Genomic DNA, 18,767 nt, shown 5'->3' with positions numbered 1-18,767 from the left:
TCGCCGAGAACCGTCGGTCCAAATGTCCCCCTATTACGGCAAACCAACGGCTTTCGAACTACCAACACACGAAATGTTCAGTCAATGAGGGAATGGACGAAACAAGCAGGTTTACATTTACACAACCACATTTATTATAATGAAACACGTATGCAATTAAACAAGCAACAAAAGCACGACAAAAGAACTACAACCGTCTATAAGCAATTATTAATGTACAGTCACTTACACAGTTTTACTTACGGGACTCGGCGCCACAACATTCATTTGAAAAAAAAGCAGGAAAAAGACCCCATCAAAGGCAATGGGGTCAGACTGGACCTCCTGGTTCTTTATGGGGTGGGACTTGGCAGACCGAACGAGTCCCACGAGACCGTTGCAGGTTACCTGCACCCTCGTGGTGTCTGGCTTGGGCGACCCGTGACGTCCCGTCCCCACAGCAGCTAGCGTAGCCGCGGTCGAGCTCGGGCCTTCCGTGTGGCAGGCGAGCTCTCTCCGGCTCTCTCCACACGAACGCGCTTGGGCGACCCGCGATGCTCCTTCCCCACGGCAGCTGAGCTCAGGCCTTCCGTGTGGCAGGTGAGCTCTCTCCGGCTCTCTCCACACGAACGCGTGGTTTGCGCGACACAGCAGGCAAGGCTGCGCCTCCAGCTCACGTCTCCTTCGCGACGCCCAGACTTCCACGCAGCTTCTTGGCTTCTGGCTTCCTCCAGACTCCCCCAACTGCCGAAGCAAAAAGCTTACTCCTCCCACGGGACTCCCACACGAACTCAGCCCCACCATGGGACTCCCACGGGACTCTTTACGAACTCTGGACTTTTTCCACGAACTCTTTACACGGGACTCCCACGAACTCTTTTTGAACAAAGAAAAGATGTCCTCTTTATCCTTTGCACCCCCTCCCCCGCACCCGGCGTGACTCATGCCCTCGTGATCCACCCCCCACTAAACCACGGGTGGGGGGGGGAGTTGTTGACGTCACCGCAGGGTTCTTCTTCTTCTTTGCAGAAGAGGGGGAGGGACGTCTCCATTGTTTCGTTCCCTAACTATTAAATCGATCCGCAGCGCATCTTATCGATCTCTGAACATTTAAACAATGGAAGGTGAGCTATCAAGGGAACATGCACTTATCGACATATTTGACGAAGGGAACCTGTATGTTGTGTGCAATGGAATTGCAAATTCGTAACAATATGTTATGTTCATAAAACAAACACACACACACACACACACACACACACACACACACACACACACACACACACACACACACACACACACACACACACACACACACACACACACACGTACACACACACACACACACGTACACACACTAGTGCTTGGCTGATATCGGCAGTTTTTTGGGAATCAGCAGGTTGGAGTCAGTGTGATTACCGACTACAGTACGTACTGTATACAACCCAAAGACTTGAGTAGCTTTCACTGAAAAACAGCGTTGCATTGATATAGACGTTTGAGGGATATGTTCACAAACATTAATCTTTATAAACAGCTGTGTGTGATGGGTGGAAAAAAATTTGACTCGGTAATTTCGTAAACACATTAGTACGGCAAACGGCTCGGAAATTGGGTGTTATTTCACCACAACTCGCTTGGGGCGACGGGGCACGAACCGCTCGCTCGGGGCGACGGGGCACGAACCGCTCGCTCGGGGCGACGGGGCACGAACCGCTCGCTCGGGGCGACGGGGCACGAACCGCTCGCTCGGGGCGACGGGGCACGAACCGCTCGCTCGGGGCGACGGGGCACCAACCGCTCGCTCGGGGCGACGGGGCACCAACCGCTCGCTCGGGGCGACGGGGCACCAACCGCTCGCTCGGGGCGACGGGGCACCAACCGCTCGCTCGGGGCGACGGGGCACCAACCGCTCGCTCGGGGCGACGGGGCACCAACCGCTCGCTCGGGGCGACGGGGCACCAACCGCTCGCTCGGGCGACGGGGCACCAACCGCTCTCTCGGCGCGGCGGGGCACCAACCGCTCGCTCGGGCGACGGGGCACCAACCGCTCGCTCGGGCGACGGGGCACCAACCGCTCGCTCGGGGCGACGGGGCACCAACCGCCGCTCGCTCGGGCGGCGGGGCACCAACCGCTCGCTCGGGGCGGCGGGGCACCAACCGCTCGCTCGGGGCGACGGGAGACGAACCGCTCGCTCGGGGCGACGGAGCACGAACCGCTCGCTCGGTGCGACGGAGCACGAACCGCTCGCTCGGGGCGACGGGCACGAACCGCTCGCTCGGTCGGCGGGGCACGAACCGCTCGCTCGCTCACTCGGCGCGGCGGGGCACGAACCGCTCGCTCGGGACGACGGGGCACCAACCGCTCGCTCGGGGCGACGGGGCACCAACCGCTCGCTCGGGGCGACGGGGCACCAACCGCTCGCTCGGGGCGACGGGGCACCAACCGCTCGCTCGGGGCGACGGGGCACCAACCGCTCGCTCGGGGCGACGGGGCACCAACCGCTCGCTCGGGGCGACGGGGCACCAACCGCTCGCTCGGGGCGACGGGACACGAACCGCTCGCTCGGGGCGACGGAGCACGAACCGCTCGCTCGGTGCGACGGAGCACGAACCGCTCGCTCGGGGCGACGGAGCACGAACCGCTCGCTCGGGGCGACGGAGCACGAACCGCCGCCGCTGGGCGACGGAGCACGAACCGCTCGCTCGGGCGACGGAGCACGAACCGCTCGCTCGGGGCGACGGAGCACGAACCGCTCGCTCGGGGCGACGGAGCACGAACCGCTCGCTCGGGGCGACGGAGCACGAACCGCTCGCTCGGGGCGACGGAGCACGAACCGCTCGCTCGGGGCGACGGAGCACGAACCGCTCGCTCGGGGCGACGGAGCACGAACCGCTCGCTCGGGGCGACGGAGCACGAACCGCTCGCTCGGGGCGACGGAGCACGAACCGCTCGCTCGGGGCGACGGAGCACGAACCGCTCGCTCGGGGCGACGGAGCACGAACCGCTCGCTCGGGGCGACGGAGCACGAACCGCTCGCTCGGGGCGACGGAGCACGAACCGCTCGCTCGGGGCGACGGAGCACGAACCGCTCGCTCGGGGCGACGGAGCACGAACCGCTCGCTCGGGGCGACGGAGCACGAACCGCTCGCTCGGGGCGACGGAGCACGAACCGCTCGCTCGGGGCGACGGAGCACGAACCGCTCGCTCGGGGCGACGGAGCACGAACCGCTCGCTCGGGATGACGGAGCACGAACCACTCGCTCTGCGTGTCGTGGCTTGGCAAAAGCCTCTCGCAGTGAGTGAACGATTTGTTTAAAATGACGTAGCGCAGTCCCGCTGTTGACAATAGGGCACTTGGCAAGTGGATTAAGCACTCAAGCAAGCACTCCAATTAAAATGGTTGATAAGAAACGGCTGGCCAGGTGTGGCTGCATAGCATCTAGGTTTTCTTTAACTTTAAAGCTGGTCTTCATTGCGCACACATCAGCAAATAAAATGAATTTGTTGAAACAATGACTTTATCCACAAAACAGTTGCTGCTTAATGTAGAACAACCCTGGAGACATCACAAAGTTCAATCGCCCGTGAAATAAGCATTGCACATAATCCGCCATGTGGCCTGCTCGTCTGTGCATGCGTCACGTGGTACATCATTCACAGTCCACGCCTGCGTTACAACTTTATTTTAAAACTCCTGTTTTTCACCAGATTTGCTTTGATTCTCCGTGGAGCACATCGCAAAACCTCCAAAAATTTAGACGTAGATCTGGCAGACACTATGGATATGCAGTCCCTCTGGGCGACAGAGCCTGAGGTCGAGCAGTGAATGCATTAAATTATACAGCTTAATGAAAATAGTTAATTTTGGTGCGTTCCTAAATTTTTTGTTCACTCAATAAAATTCTCCAAACAGTAGAAAATGGTAAGTTTAATGCTTTGGAAATTTTACATTTTCTTGTGTATGTATGGATAAGAATGGATCATAGCCTTGCTTGCTTTAAGAGTTTAAGTAAATGCATATATTGGCTGAGTTGTAAGACTCGTTATTTCTTTAAATTGTCATATTTTACAACAGATTGACATTAATTTCGACCGGATGATATCCGATCCTTAAAACCTAAATATTTCAATGATATGCTTTAATTAGTCCGTGAGATTTGATTGTGAAGAATCGTGTCATATAATGCATGAAATCCCTCCAAGCTCCAAATTTGAAAGCTTGTTAGCACTTACAAAAGCAATGTGTACAGTGATTTATAGCAATGATGAACATGCATTTGATAATAAGAGTGATGAAAATGAAGGAAAAAAATGATCGTGAAGAAATCGTTGTGGCCTGCTCCAAGTGAAGGCAAGGTTGAGCAAGCCAAAAAACATGGCGGCTTCAGACCCCGGCGGGGTTACCCAGGTAACGCCTTTATACCCCAGAGAGCGAGGTGGCCGAGGATCGCCTGATGAAGAATATAATTAAATAAGGCCGTTAATTATTTTCAAAAGGTGGGTTTTAATTAACCCAAACACCCAATTTTCACTCTTGCGCTTCCTTGGAGTTTCCTTTGTATTGTTGTGGGCCGGGGGTCGGTGGCGAGAACGACCGCGAGGTGGGGAAGTTTACGTCATCTCCCAGCGGTCTCCCCAGAATTATAGGCCGTTGCTCCGGATAACTCCGAAGCCGGCGGGTCGATTAATCGACCGTGAAACGCCAATATCTTGACCGTGTGGCATAGGGTTAATTGTCTGGATCCCAATATACCTAAACAACCTCGCAGTCTTGGCTACCAGGGATTCACGTCCTCGGTACTTCTTTCTCAAACCAGGTCACTCTTCCGACTGCGGTAGAGTTCCAACTAGCGACTACCAACTCCGACTCGGTGGCAGCCGAGCGGAAACTGCCAAAGCCGTGCCGGCGAGAATTAACGGATTATCGGGGATGAAACCCCGTCTGAACTCAGACCCGGACCATGCTCAACCAAATAAAGAAAGGATGTAAACGAGCTCGGAACATTTCCAAAAATTTATTTACAATAAAATAAAGACACAGGGCAAGACTTATTACGAATATGCAATGTAGTATTTACAATGATGAAATAAACACTTAATTCTTCTTATAGACGGGCCCACACGCAGTCACATACAAAAAGAAAAGAAACCCCGGAGTTTTTATTTGACTCTCCAACCGATGAGAGAGACGAGCTGGGGGTCAGAGTTCAGATGGGCACCTGTGGGTCGTCGAAGGTCCCAGCCGCACGTGTGGGACTCGTGGCTCGTGGCGGCCCGCGTGGCGAATAGACGGGTTCACAAAACAGGCCAGAACTCCCCGCAACAGCCACCGTCAACAAACTGCAGCTGACTCAAGCTCCGTGAACAAACTGCCTCAAAACCCGACGAGCCACCGTCAAAACTCTTTCTAAACCACACAAACTCTCGTCCACACACCTCCTCTTGAACAGAGCGTTTCTGAGATATCTCTTCTCCCACACGGGAGGGGCCTTGGCGAGAATCATCCTGCTGTCCGTCCCTCATTGACTTATGGCCGCACTCTACCAGGGCGGAGCCGTGGCCCCTGTTCGGAGACGCCATATTCTCCACGTGGCTCCGCTCTCGAAGAGTAACAGTATCCATGTTGCGTTGGTGCAAGAGTTAAAACGTTTGTGGAAGGAACGTTGGTGGGAGCGGCAAGGAACGGCTGCAAGACCCTGCCCTGGCAAGTCAGAGTGCTTGTAGACAGCGGGTGGGTAGTGGATCGTGATGGGGGATGGATCATGCAGATGGGATGGTTTATTCGATGGCTCGTTGGATATAGTCAGGTCAGGTATGGGAGCATGTGCCAGAACAGCGCGTCGCTGCGTCCACTTTCTGTCGGTACTCCAGGGGCCTCCGTCTGGCCATCCCACAGGCAGATGCCTGGCCCATCCCCATATCCTTGAGATGCTGGTCAACCTACTGCAACCACGAGGCACGTGGTCGGCCCATTGGCCTCCTCCACTCATGAGACTCCCTCGCTGAGAGAATCTGGTGAGCAGGATCAGCGTCAGGAAAACGAGCCACATGTCCATACAGCCGCAACTGACGCTCACGGACCATGCAGGTAACAAATCTCATCCGAGTCTCTCTCAGAAACCGCTAGTTGGACACAAAATCTGATCAGTGATAGCCAAGGATTCTCCGAAGAGACCTGGTACCAAAGGAATTAAGTCTCCGTCTCAGATCCTTGGTCAGAGTCCAAGTCTCCATCCATAGAGCAAGACTGGAAGCACCAAGGACCTGAAGACTCAGACTTTCGTCCTCCCACACAGGTACCGGCAGCGCCACACCCCATGATCCAGTGAATCCATGACTTCCCAGGCCCGACCCAGACGTCTATTGACCTCTGACTCGCAGCCAGCAGAGAGATGAATATCACTGCCAAGGTAAGTGAATCTCTCCACGACCTCAACATCCTCACCACAGACACAGACAGGACAGCAGCATCCAAGATGTCATTGAAAGCCTGGATCTTAGTTTTGACCCAAGAAACCCATAATCCCAGCGGCTCCGACTCCTCATTCAGCACCTCGAGGGCCCCCAAAAGGATATCTAAAGTCTCCGCAAAGATGACTGCATCGTCTGCGAAATCAAGGTCCGAGATCTTGACATTCCCAAACGATGCACCGCAGCTTGATCTCTCTGACATCCTCCCTAAAATTCAGTCCATACAAGTGCTGAAAAGTGTGGGGGCCAGTACACACCCCTGACGAACTCCAGTAACAACTAGAAATAAGTCAGAGATGGTACCACCACACTTCACAGCAATCTCAGTACCAGAGTAGAGTTCAGACATCAGATCGATCAGTTTTGGTGGCACCCCACGAAGACCAAGAATCCTCCAGAGGGCATCCCGATTCACTGAATCGAACGCTTTACAGAGATCAACATTGGCTGTAAGCAGCCCCTGCTGAAACTCTCGTCTGCGTTTGGTGAGGACACGAAGAGCAAGGATACGGTCAATCGTTGACCTCTTTGGTGTAAAGCCTGACTGCTCTGGACGCTGGTGCTCAAGCAGATGGTGGCGAACCCTATCAAGAATTATCCGAGCAAAGACCTTGCCCGGCACTGAGAGCAGCGTCACCCCTCGGTAGTTGTTGCAGTCTTGGCGATCACCCTTCCCTTTCCAGAGAGGGACAACAAGGCCCCTCTTCCAATCAGTTGGGATGATGCCTGTGTTCCAGGCAGAGCACAAAACTGCATGCAATGACACGAGTGCAGCATTTCCACCAGCCTTGAGAAGTTCAGCATGGATGCCGCAGATCCCTGGAGCTTTACCCTGTTTCAACCGATTCACCGCAGCCCGTGTTTCCACAAGCGAAGGTGGACCACAATTGATTGGAGGGTCAGCAACAGGGATTGTAACATCATTGACGTCCAACTCGACAGCTGGTGGATCAACCTGTTTCAACCGCTCAAAGTAACCGGCCCAGCGGGCCTTCACTTCAGACTCCTCTGTCAAGAGCCTACCACTCTCTGCTCTAACTGCAGTGCTCCGAGGGATGGGCTTGGTTGCCGGATGGCTTCAGCAGAACAAGGTTGATGTTTTGGAATGGCCAGTCGTGGGGCACATAAGAGCAATTTTTGAGAGGAATCGTGCAAATGATGATACAAGCATCAAATTTGGCACATTTGTTCTCCCGGGGATTGTAATCAAATCTGCCTGATTGGCCATTTGAATATCCAAATTTTGAAAAATTTGAAAAAAAAAAAAACTTCCAAAAACTCAAGATCACGAATCAATGTTGGATGCTGGCTGAGATTGGTGAATGTTTCAGAAACATCATCAAAGACGTTCCAAGTCTTCCATGCAGTTTTCTTCCCTTTACCGCGGAAGGCAGACACGACGTCACATCCAGTGAACGCATGGAAGTATGGGATCCCTCTTGCTTTCTCAGGCCCTATTGCAGAAACTACCTCATGGACTGGAATCCATCGCACCTTGGCTCCTTGGCCAAAGGCAATCCACATGTTGTCAAGACCTAGTTCCTGTAAGGATGGCAGTACAGATATTGCTATGACTAGTACGTCCGTGTCATTAGCATTAATGATAATGGACTTGCTACCATCCGTCGTTGCATCCCAGGTGTGTACAAATATTTGAGTGTGAGCTTCTTCATGACAACATGGAGACACAGCATCCAGTGACTTCCTTGTGTTGCTAATAGCATCTTCTCCTTTTGTGACAATGACTGTGCTTGTCGTCTGTGCTTCACACATCTTTTCCGCAAGGAAGTGAAACAGCTCAGTCTTGTTCCTGTCATCTCGAAGAAAGCTTCTCCAGTTACTTGGGGTCTTACTGGTTCCTGTCACTCTTCTTCTGATTCCGTGCCACCTTTTCGACCTTGCCTCGGACTTCAGACTTGACTTCTTGTACACATCAAACACTACGTCCACCCTCTCGTACCTGGCACCATAGGATTCCATCTTTGGGATGATGTCTTCTTTGGCATAGTCATCAAATATCTTTGAAGTGCGTGGAGGTAGGGCATTGATAAGTGCTGAGCCATCAATGATGACTGCATCTCCCCTTGGTTCTGTCTGGGATGTTTACTTGCGCTTCAAGAATTTCAGCCAGCTGTGACTTCAAATTTTTTTGAAGTTTTTTTTTTTCTTTCAAATTTTTCAAAATTTGGATTTTCAAATGGCCAATCGGGCAGATTTGATCAGAAAGCCCTGCAGAACAGAAATGCCAAATTTGATGCTTGTATCATAATTTGCACTATTTTTCTACTCTCTACTACACTACATCTCAAAGCCCGGAGTTAAATCCAATGGAGAATTTGTGGACGGAATTTAAAAAGAGAGTGCGAAAGAGGAAACCCACCAATTTGAATGAACTCGACCAACACCATCAAGAAGAATGGGTTAAAATACCTTCAGAGAATTCTAAGAAGCTGATTGATGGTTATCCTGCAAGACTGACTGAAGTTCTAAAGGTTAAAGGCTATGAAACAAAGTATTAGACAACATTAGAGTGTGCCGTATGTAAACTTTTGACCTGCTATTTTTGTCACATCATGAATTAAACTGTGAATAAAATCATCCATAGTACAAAAGTTGCAGAAACCTTTGATAGAAATAAGGGAGAATAGTTGAAATTGTTCTCGGAATGGAAAGAATTCTGATTATTGTGAAGAAAAGAGGTATAAATGGAAGTCAACTGTATTCTGCTCAAGTGTATGCAAACTTTTGGGCCCGACTGTACATTGAAAGGTTTGGTATAGACTTACCGGTATGTAAATAAAACCAAAAATCTTGAAGCCTCAGTCGACCCATTTGAGTATGTCTATTAAGTATGTACTGTTTCAACATGAGTGCTGTAGACTCTACTATCAATTATAATTCCATCGTATTGGAGCTGAGTATGTCCATTAATTGCTTATTATTGGACCGTGACTACGTCTGGACTTTCAATTTGACCTTTAGACCATTCAGATTATTGTAAAGATTTCGACCTTTCAGACCTTTAGACCCCATAGCCCCTTTCGACCTTTCATTTGCAATCATTGACCTTTCAATTATTTGCAAATTAGATTCCATACTTTATCTCAGACACTGACAAGATGGCCTCTAGCTCTGCATACTTGCCTCTAAGCTGTCAAGCTTGGGTTTGAATCTCGGCACAGCTTTAAACTGCCATCCCGGTGTTTAAAAGGCAGGGTGATTCATCAATGGGCATGATGTCCCTCGGATGGACATTAAACGGGTGTCCCGTCTACTGATTATTTGGTGGATGTTGAAGATTTTAGATTTTTAAAAACCCCCATGGTTTCCTTCACGGAGAGTAGGCGAGCTATTTCTGGCACCATGAACAAATTACAAATTTTTGCCCTGATTTCCTGTGTCGGAGTATACTGCCACTGCAGTTGGTACTTTCGTATTTGTAGAAGAAGTCTTTGAAGGCGACGTGGTACTCCATGTAGCGATTTGTCTGCCATAGCGATGAGCCATTTGTGATCAGTTTCTGCGATTATTTTATTTTCTAGCCATAAATGTATGAATGGAAGCATTTGCAATCATATACTGCATCGAGCATCTCCTTCTCCATCTGTGTGTAATTAGTGTCTGCTGCCATCATTAATCTCAAAGGAATGCAACAGGCAGCCAATGTCCCTTGCCCGAGACCCTCCTTGCTGGCATCCGTTGACACCTTGGTTGCCTGTCACGGATCATTGTACTACAGATAGACTCCTTGGACAGAAGCTGCTTCATGTCCTGCCACTCTTTTGCATGCTCATGGTTTCACTGCCAATCTGTATCTTATTTTCAATAATGACCTGAGAGCTGTGGTATGGGCTGACAAGTTCGGCACAAACTTACTGACGTATGTCACTAACCTGAGCACTCTTCTCAATGCACCACTGTCCGTGGCCGTAGGCATCCTGGTCATTGCCTCCACTTGAGCTGGTCTGGCTGAACGCCCTGCATCTGAATGTAATTTCATACACCTGTGTTCTCTGTCTGGAAATGACGCTTGTCCAGGTTGAGGCAAAGTCTGACCTCAAGTAGGCGATATAGTACTGCCTTCAACCGTGTTTCATGTTTCTTGGCTGTGCACCCATATACAATCAATCAAATTATCGATGATTACTTGACAACTTGGCAAATCTGCTCGTAACTGGTAAGTTTCTTGTGAAATACTTTTGGAGTGGATGAGATTCCCACTGGCTTACAAAGATAATGATATCACCCACATGGAGTATTGAATGTTATCAATTTGGATGACTAATCTAAGTTGACGAAATGGAATTAAGCCCCATTGTCCATCTTTGAAAAGAATCATACTCCTGTTGGCTCACTCAAGATTTTCTCCTTGCTTGGCAACTGTAAGTGCTCTCTTTGAATTGCCTAATTCAGGCCTTTAGGGTCGATGCACAATCTGATTTGGTCGTTTGCCTTCTCAGGTATGACGAGATAGTTTACCCATTCTGCAGACTCGCTGACCTTCTTGATAAATCTTTGTTGCTCTTCTCTGGCGAGTTCTGCTTATAGATTCTCCCTGTGAGGAATTGATACATGCCTGGCTGCATGAATAACCTCTTGGAGTGAGTTAAAATGCACACCCTGCAAACAGTGATGGGCAGCAAGTCTGTTGCACCAGCTCTTTGAGTGTGGTTGCCCCCTTGTTTAGGGCTGTGACCAACATCACCAACTCTTCTGTCACTGGCTCCCTTCTGAGGCTGCTTTTGTTTCCACCTCTCTCTCCCTTTGCCTTGTGCCTATATACGAAGCATGTACATGTTGTGGGCTGATTAGATGACATTGCTTGAAGCTGAGTTTTGCGAGCCTCCACCACATGACATATCTGAATCCTTCTGAAGTGTAGGTTGGCTTCCATCAATAACCTCTCTTTCATTGGTTCTTCTGCCACTCTCAACACAGCCCTATCCTTGAGATCTTTCTCTCTCTGGTCACCATTCTCAGTTGTCCAGCAGAATTTGCAAACCATTGGTCCAGTGGTCGATTGTCTCCCCGTCATGCTGAACATGTTGCCAGAACTTGTATCTTTTTACACAATATATATATATATATATATATATATATATATATATATATATTAATATATATATATATATATATATATATATATATATATATATATATATATATATATATATATATATATGAGGGAAAGGTTGTCAGGTCAGGTATGGGAGCATGTGCCAGAACAGCGCGTCGCTGCGTCCACTTTCTGCCGGTACTCCAGGGGCCTCCGTCTGGCCATCCCCGAGGCAGATGCCAGGCCCATCCCCATCTCCTTGAGATGATGGTCAACCTGCTGCAACCACGAGGCATGTGGTCGGCCCACTGGCCTCCTCCACTCATGAGACTCCTTCGCTGAGAGAATCTGGTGACAGGATCAGCGTCAGGAAAACGAGCTACATGTCCATACAGCCGCAACTGACGCTCACGGACTATGCAGGTAACAAATCTCATCCGAGTCTCTCTCAGCAACCGCTCGTTGGACACAAAATCCGACCAGCGATAGCCAAGGATTCTCCGAAAAGACCTGGTACCAAAGGAATTAAGTCTCCATCTCAGATCCTTGGTCAGAGTCCAAGTCTCCATCCATAGAGCAAGACTGGAAGTACCAAGGACCTGAAGACTCGGACTTTCATCCTCCCGCACAGGTACCAGCAGTGCCACACCCCATGATCCAGTGAATCCATGACTCCCCAGGCCCGACCCAGACGTCTATTGACCTCTGACTCACAGCCAGCAGAGACATGAATATCACTGCCAAGGTAAGTGAATCTCTCCACGACCTCAACATCCTCACCACAAACAGACACAGACAGGACAGCAGCATCCAAGATGTCACCGAAAGCCTGGATCTTAGTTTTGACCCAAGAAACCCGTAATCCCAGCGGCTCCGACTCCTCTTTCAGCACCTCGAGGGCCCCCAAAAGGATGTCTAAAGTCTCCGCAAAGATGACTGCATCATCTGCAAAATCAAGGTCCAAGATCTTGACATTCCCAAACGATGCACCGCAGCTTGATCTCTCCGACATCCTCCCAAAAATCCAGTCCATACAAGTGCTGAAAAGTGTGGGGGCCAGTACACACCCCTGACGAACTCCAGTAACAACGAGAAATAAGTCAGAGATTGTACCACCACACTTCACAGCACTCTCAGTACCAGAGTAGAGTTCAGACATCAGATCAATCAGTTTTGGTGGCACCCCACGAAGACCAAGAATCCTCCAGAGGACATCCCGATTCACTGAATCGAACGCTTTACAGAGATCAACATAGGCTGCAAGCAGCTGCACTGTCGTCTGCGTTCGGTGAGGACACGAAGGGCAAGGATACGGTCAATCGTTGACCTCTTTGGTGTAAAGCCTGACTGCTCTGGACGCTGGTGCTCAAGCAGATGGTGGCGAACCCTATCAAGAATTATCCGAGCAAAGACCTTGCCGGGCACTGAGAGCAGCGTCACCCCTCGGTAGTTGTTGCAGTCTTGGCGATCACCCTTCCCTTTCCAGAGAGGGACAACAAGGCCCCTCTTCCAGTCAGTTGGGATGATGCCTGTGTTCCAGGCAGAGCACAAAACTGCATGCAACGACACGAGTGCAGCATTTCCACCAGCCTTGAGAAGTTCGGCATGGATGCCATAGATCCCTGGAGCTTTGCCCCGTTTCAACTGGTTCACCGCAGCCCGTGTTTCCACAAGCGAAGGTGGACCACAGTTGATTCGAGGGTCAGCAACAGGGATTGTAACACCCTTGACGTCCAACTCGACAGCTGGGGGATCAGCCTGGTACAACCGCTCAAAGTAACCGGCCCAGCGGGCCTTCACTTCAGACTCCTCTGTCAAGAGCCTACCACTCTCTGCTCGAACTGTAGTGCTCCGAGGGATGGGCTTGGATGAACGCAATGCGCGAATTCCCCTGTAAGCGGGACGAGAATCACCTGTCCACAGGTGATGCTCTACCCCCTCACAGATTCCTCGCACATAGGCCTCCTTGTCCACCCTCAGTGCACGTACAGTTTTACGCCTCAGCTCCCTGAACAGCTCAGCTCTGCCATTCAGCCTGGCCCTGCGACTCTGGTCAATGGTATCCAGTGTCCCTTGAGAGATAAAATTCTTCTTTGCCCTGCGGTGAGCTCCAAGACATCCACTGGCAACATCAAGGACGGTGGTCTTGAAGGCACTCCACAATTCTTCAGGACCCCCCAAAGCACCCAGACCCCCCCCCCCCCAAGTGTCCACTCAGCCTGTTTGCAAACTCCTCAGCTACTCTCTCATCCCTGAACTTGCCAACATCCAGCCTAGGCTGGGATGGTACCATTCTCCAGGATTTAAGGTGCAGCTTTAGAGTTGCTACAACAAGCCTGTGGTCAGTATTGAGGAACTGAGCACTCCGGTAGACCCTGCAGTTCTGGATCATCCTCCCAACGACCGTCAATGAGGACATGGTCAATCTCCTTTGCCACACCGCCAGCGTTGGAATACCAAGTCCAGCGATGAGCTTGTGGGCGCTGAAACCATGAACCAGCCACCCTAAGTCCATGACTTCTTGCAAAGTCAAGGAACTTAGTGCTATTCTGGTTCATAGTTCCTGACCTATGGGGACCAACACACGTCTCATAACCATTCCTATCAGTTCCAGTCGAGGCATTGAAATCCCCCAAGACAAGAAGTGTATCTCGTCTGGGGCACTGATCAACCACAGACTCGAGCGTGGCGTAGAATGCATCCTTCACGGTGAGATCACTCGCCTCAGTCGGAGCATAAACAGAGACCAGGGAAATGACACCTAAGGAGTGACGAATCCTTAATCTCATAATACGCTCGTTGACCGGTGTTACCTCAATTATCATTGGGGTCAGCTTATTGGACACAGCTTCAGCAACTCCTTGGGTATGGTAACCATCAGAGCGACCAGACCAATAGTAGGTGTAACCACCCACCATTATCTCGCCGCAATCCGGTCTCCGAACCTCAGAGAGAGCTGCAATCCCGATGTCCAAACGCTTGAGCTCAGATGATAACAGAGACAGGTGATCATCCTCTCTTAGGGATAGGACATTCCAGGCACCCACCCGAAGGGACCGCCTCAGGTTAACCCAAGGAGACCGCCGTCTGGTGGACGACACCTCAGCACCACTCCGACACACTCTCCCGCAATCTGACCCAGGGATGTTACCCCGTGGTTTCCTTCCTATCATCAAAGATTGGGGGTCCCGAAGGCTTTGCCCCAATCCCATCATCCGGTGAGCTGCCTTGCGAAGGGAAGCTGCGCAGGAGGTACTCCCACGGAGTGGGTTTTCAGATTTTTTTGCATTTTTGCGTTTTGCGGAATGAAGGGTTTTACGGTGGCCGGAGTGCAAATCCTGCCACGAACCTCCTAATAAGAAGTGACCCAACTGCAGGAGGACGTCCGCAGACACAGTTGGGCACTAGATATGGATGGCCGTTGGCTCACAAGGAGCTCCTCCGCCCTTTGACAGGTTTTGTTTTTAATCCTGCTGGGTGTCCATATCCAAACACCCTCCTCACCAGAAACCTGGTGGGGGAGACGGTTTAGTCGCCGACAACTCGATCATGGAACAGGTTAGTACAGGTTTATATGGTACCTGTAGCAGGTCACAGATCGAACCTGACCTGACACGTAGGGAAAGGTTGATCAGTTGAAAAAGTTTGTGCATTGAAAATTGTATTAATGGAGTAAAAAAAAAAAAATTTATATCCTTTTGTTATTCTATCCCACAGAATAAATGTCAGGCAATTCTCTGTGGGTTTGTGTTTGTCTGTGTATATCGATAAAAAAACACAGCTGGGCCATTCTCTACTGATGTTTGCATTCATGCTGGGGGTATCAGGGATCAGGTTATGTGCACACACACACGCACACGCACACACACACACACACACACACACACACACACACACACACACACACACACACACACACACGCACACACACACACACACACACACACGCACACGCACACACACACACACACACACACACACACACACACACACACACACACACACACACACACGCACACACACACACACCTGGTACAACACCATTGTGCACAGGAGGGGGTAAATGACTTTCGATTTTTGATTGTGTCCATGACACAATGCAAGTGGTGTACTGACGACTGCTGAAATTCGTGGGATTAATAGCCACGGCACAAAATATATTTGCCTCAACTCCCCCAGTATCCCTCCTGCCCCCTAGGCTGCTCGTGGAGGGAGTGAGTGTTTCTCGTGTTAAAAAGAATACAATTCCTCGATTTTACCTTCATTCACTCTTTCAATATCTGTGGCACATGCTTGTTTATACCAGTACATGCCTCACCATTTCACCATAAACTTTTTTGCATCAGATCATTTCGACTGGATCAAGGTGGGAATCGTCATCGCAGTGTTTGTACTCTTCGCCTTGATCATTGCCATGCTTCTGTTTTGTTACATGCAGAGGAAGAAAGGTATGAACCTTGCATTGCAAATCATTTTTCATTCACACATGACATTTCCTTTCAGCTTTAGTGGATCTTAGGAAGAAATGTGTATTGTTAAATACTCCGATATATATATATATATATATATATATATATATATATATATATATATATATATATATATATATATATATATATATATATATATATATATATATATATATATATATATATATATATATATATATATTTATCTGGACCTTACAATATTATTTACACGATGTAAGATTGCACATCAAACGAGACGTTGAACATGTTCTCAGAACGAGGTACAATTATCCAAGAAATGTCAAAATTTTATATATTAATGCAAGAAATGCCACAAATATATCTTTTTTTTTGGTCTTATCGACAAGTCTACTGTTTAAAAGGCCTTGGATCATGACCTCTTAATGTCTACCTACATTATAGTCATGAAACTAGAACTGCACTCGGTAGAGCGCATATCTCTGCCAGGCTGAAGAGTGAACAATTTACGTTCTTTAGCCCACTGACAGGCCGGATCTGCATCTGGACCTTACAACTAAAATCGATTCAGCTTGTTCTTATCACCTACCCAACTCATCCACCAAGTATCATCCAAATCCATCCATAACTGTTTGAAATATCGTGCTCCATATTGTTTTTGGCCCTGTTGCTTAATGGTGAAGAATCACTTGGAAAAAAAATATATATATATCGTATCTGATCTTTACCAACATCGAATCAATTCGTCGTTGTCACACACCCAACCTCTCCGCTAAATTTCGGCTGAATCAGACCACAACTTTTTGAAATATCCTGCTCAAAGACAAACGGTGTTGTGTGGAAAAAGTTCAGTTCTTCTCTTTCGAAGTGTGAAACCATTTATTTAACAGCACACATCAAATTACAAATAACAACCACATGCACATGGGAAAAAGGATAACAGGACAAGCAATAACAAACACAATCTTATTTCTCCTCAAAATGGACAGAGTAATTGTTTTTATACTATTCTGGACAACAAAAGACATGGGAGAGAAAAACATCTGGCAAGGGTGAATTGGGGTGGGGGAGCCTGCAAGCATGAGAAAGGGAACTGCAGACATAGCCACTTTGGGAGGGAAGGGCGGATAGACACGCTCAGGTCATGATTGCAGTATGGGAATACGAGGCCGGCCCAGAGAAGGAGAGGGTGACAACAAGGTTAAGACAAAATATGAAGAGGCCAGGTGAATCGAGACACAAGCTTATTACTTTGATTATACCTTCCGCTCACCATCGAGTAACCAGATTCTCAAAATACATTTCATTTTATGCTCTCATATAATTGTCCTTGGACAACAAGGCGATGTTGCAATCGCCTTTCAGGAGTTATTTAATTACAATCAGACAATAGGTGCCAGCAGCAAAGCATCCTTCTCTTGAGCAGCAGAGCAGTTTCATTCAAACATTGTAAATACTAATTTGGATATATATATATATATATATATATATATATATATATATATATATATATATATATATATATATATATATATACATATACATATACATATACATATATATATATATATATATATATACATATATATACATATATATATATACTCGCTGGAGTACCCGGCGTTGCTCAGGGGAAAAAATAGGAATAAGAAAGGGGTAAATTGTGGTGCTTAATATATATCACATTTAATTTGGACACATTTCACATTTCTTTGTCGTTGTCAGCGTTCGTCATCAGTGCTCATGAGGCTGTCACAGAGGTTGTCGTAGTTATCAGCAAGCAAGTTATTTTGCTCCCGGCGGATAAAGCCCAGTCGCTCTGTCTCGATCTTGCAGTAGATATCGACCAGAAACTGCTGAAAGAGTTGTCACATCTGCAGTATGTGGTTGCCCTCTCTCACCATGATGTGGTTGCTGTAGTACTGCAGCTGTGTGAGTTTTTGTCCATCCTGTCCAGTATCATTCCTGGCCACCAGATGGATGTTGTAGCCATCTGTTCTATGTGGGAATACTATGGGACATTGGAGTGCATCATAAGATGCATGCAGCTCACTGATCCTTTTAAGTGCCCCATCGCAAAGTCTGAGGACAATGTCTCTGGGTTCTGTTGGCTCATTGTCCGTTAGGATGGCGACTTCTGGTGCAGACTGGGTGTTGTAGCGGCGTGTGTGTTCTCCTTGCACTCGCTTGATCTTTCTGATGGAGATCTGGCGCCCTTCAGAGTTGCTTCCTTCTGCAAGTACATCTCTTGCAGTCTTGAGCTCACGGACCAGATGGTTATTCTTGTGAAACCACTTTGTGAGCATCTCAAGGATGTGTGGTTTGAGGCTGCTGTGGTTCCTGGCAGTCAGCTCCTTGGCGTGTGAGTCCAGGAAGTAGACCTGTACGAACTTTGGCTGGCCCTCTTCAAGCGGGAGCAAGCTGCCAATGCGGTGGAACACTTGACCTTGGATCCGGAAGCTCGGGTTCCAGCCCTGGACTTCAGCTTCCTTTTACCCAAAGCTCGTCATCGCAAAGCTGCCATTATATGTCTGAATATTGTCAAGGAAGTGCTTACTGAGGGGACCTTCGCCTGAGAGAAGTTCCTTCAGCAAGAGAGGAAGGGCAGAAGAAAGCTCAAGGACGACCTTGCCATCGCTGCAGCACTCACCCTTGGTCTCTCCCTTGAACTTGTAAGCAGAGCAGTGGGTGCAGACTTGGTCCATTCGGTCGATGTCTGCATGAATTGCTGGGTCAGCCTTGTCATACGTGAATGCCACCCTGTTGGCATTGTTGTGCCCTTGTGCCCAGGCCAGTGCTCGTGCTTCTG

At 49.0% G+C, this 18,767-nt stretch overlaps 1 protein-coding gene across 3 annotated transcripts in view; it reads left to right on the top strand.

Annotated features, from left to right (window-relative positions):
- The window catches only part of LOC147025069 (T-cell surface glycoprotein CD4-like), a 92,943-nt gene that overhangs the window by 59,258 nt on the left and 14,918 nt on the right, over window positions 1-18,767 (top strand). For all 3 annotated transcript variants that reach the window (XM_085885626.1, XM_085885625.1, XM_085885624.1), the window contains one exon: window positions 15,857-15,958. In XM_085885626.1, coding sequence (XP_085741752.1) covers window positions 15,857-15,958 — 102 coding nt within the window. The remainder of the gene's footprint in view (window positions 1-15,856; window positions 15,959-18,767) is intronic.

The sequence above is a fragment of the Eptatretus burgeri genome, chromosome 6, assembly GCF_056783735.1.
Source record: "Eptatretus burgeri isolate ZD-2024b chromosome 6, Ebu_testis_v1, whole genome shotgun sequence".
Taxonomy (NCBI): Eukaryota; Metazoa; Chordata; class Myxini; order Myxiniformes; family Myxinidae; genus Eptatretus; species Eptatretus burgeri.
The sequence above is the reverse complement of the archived record's forward strand: the minus strand, read 5'-3'. Positions and strand labels throughout refer to the sequence as shown.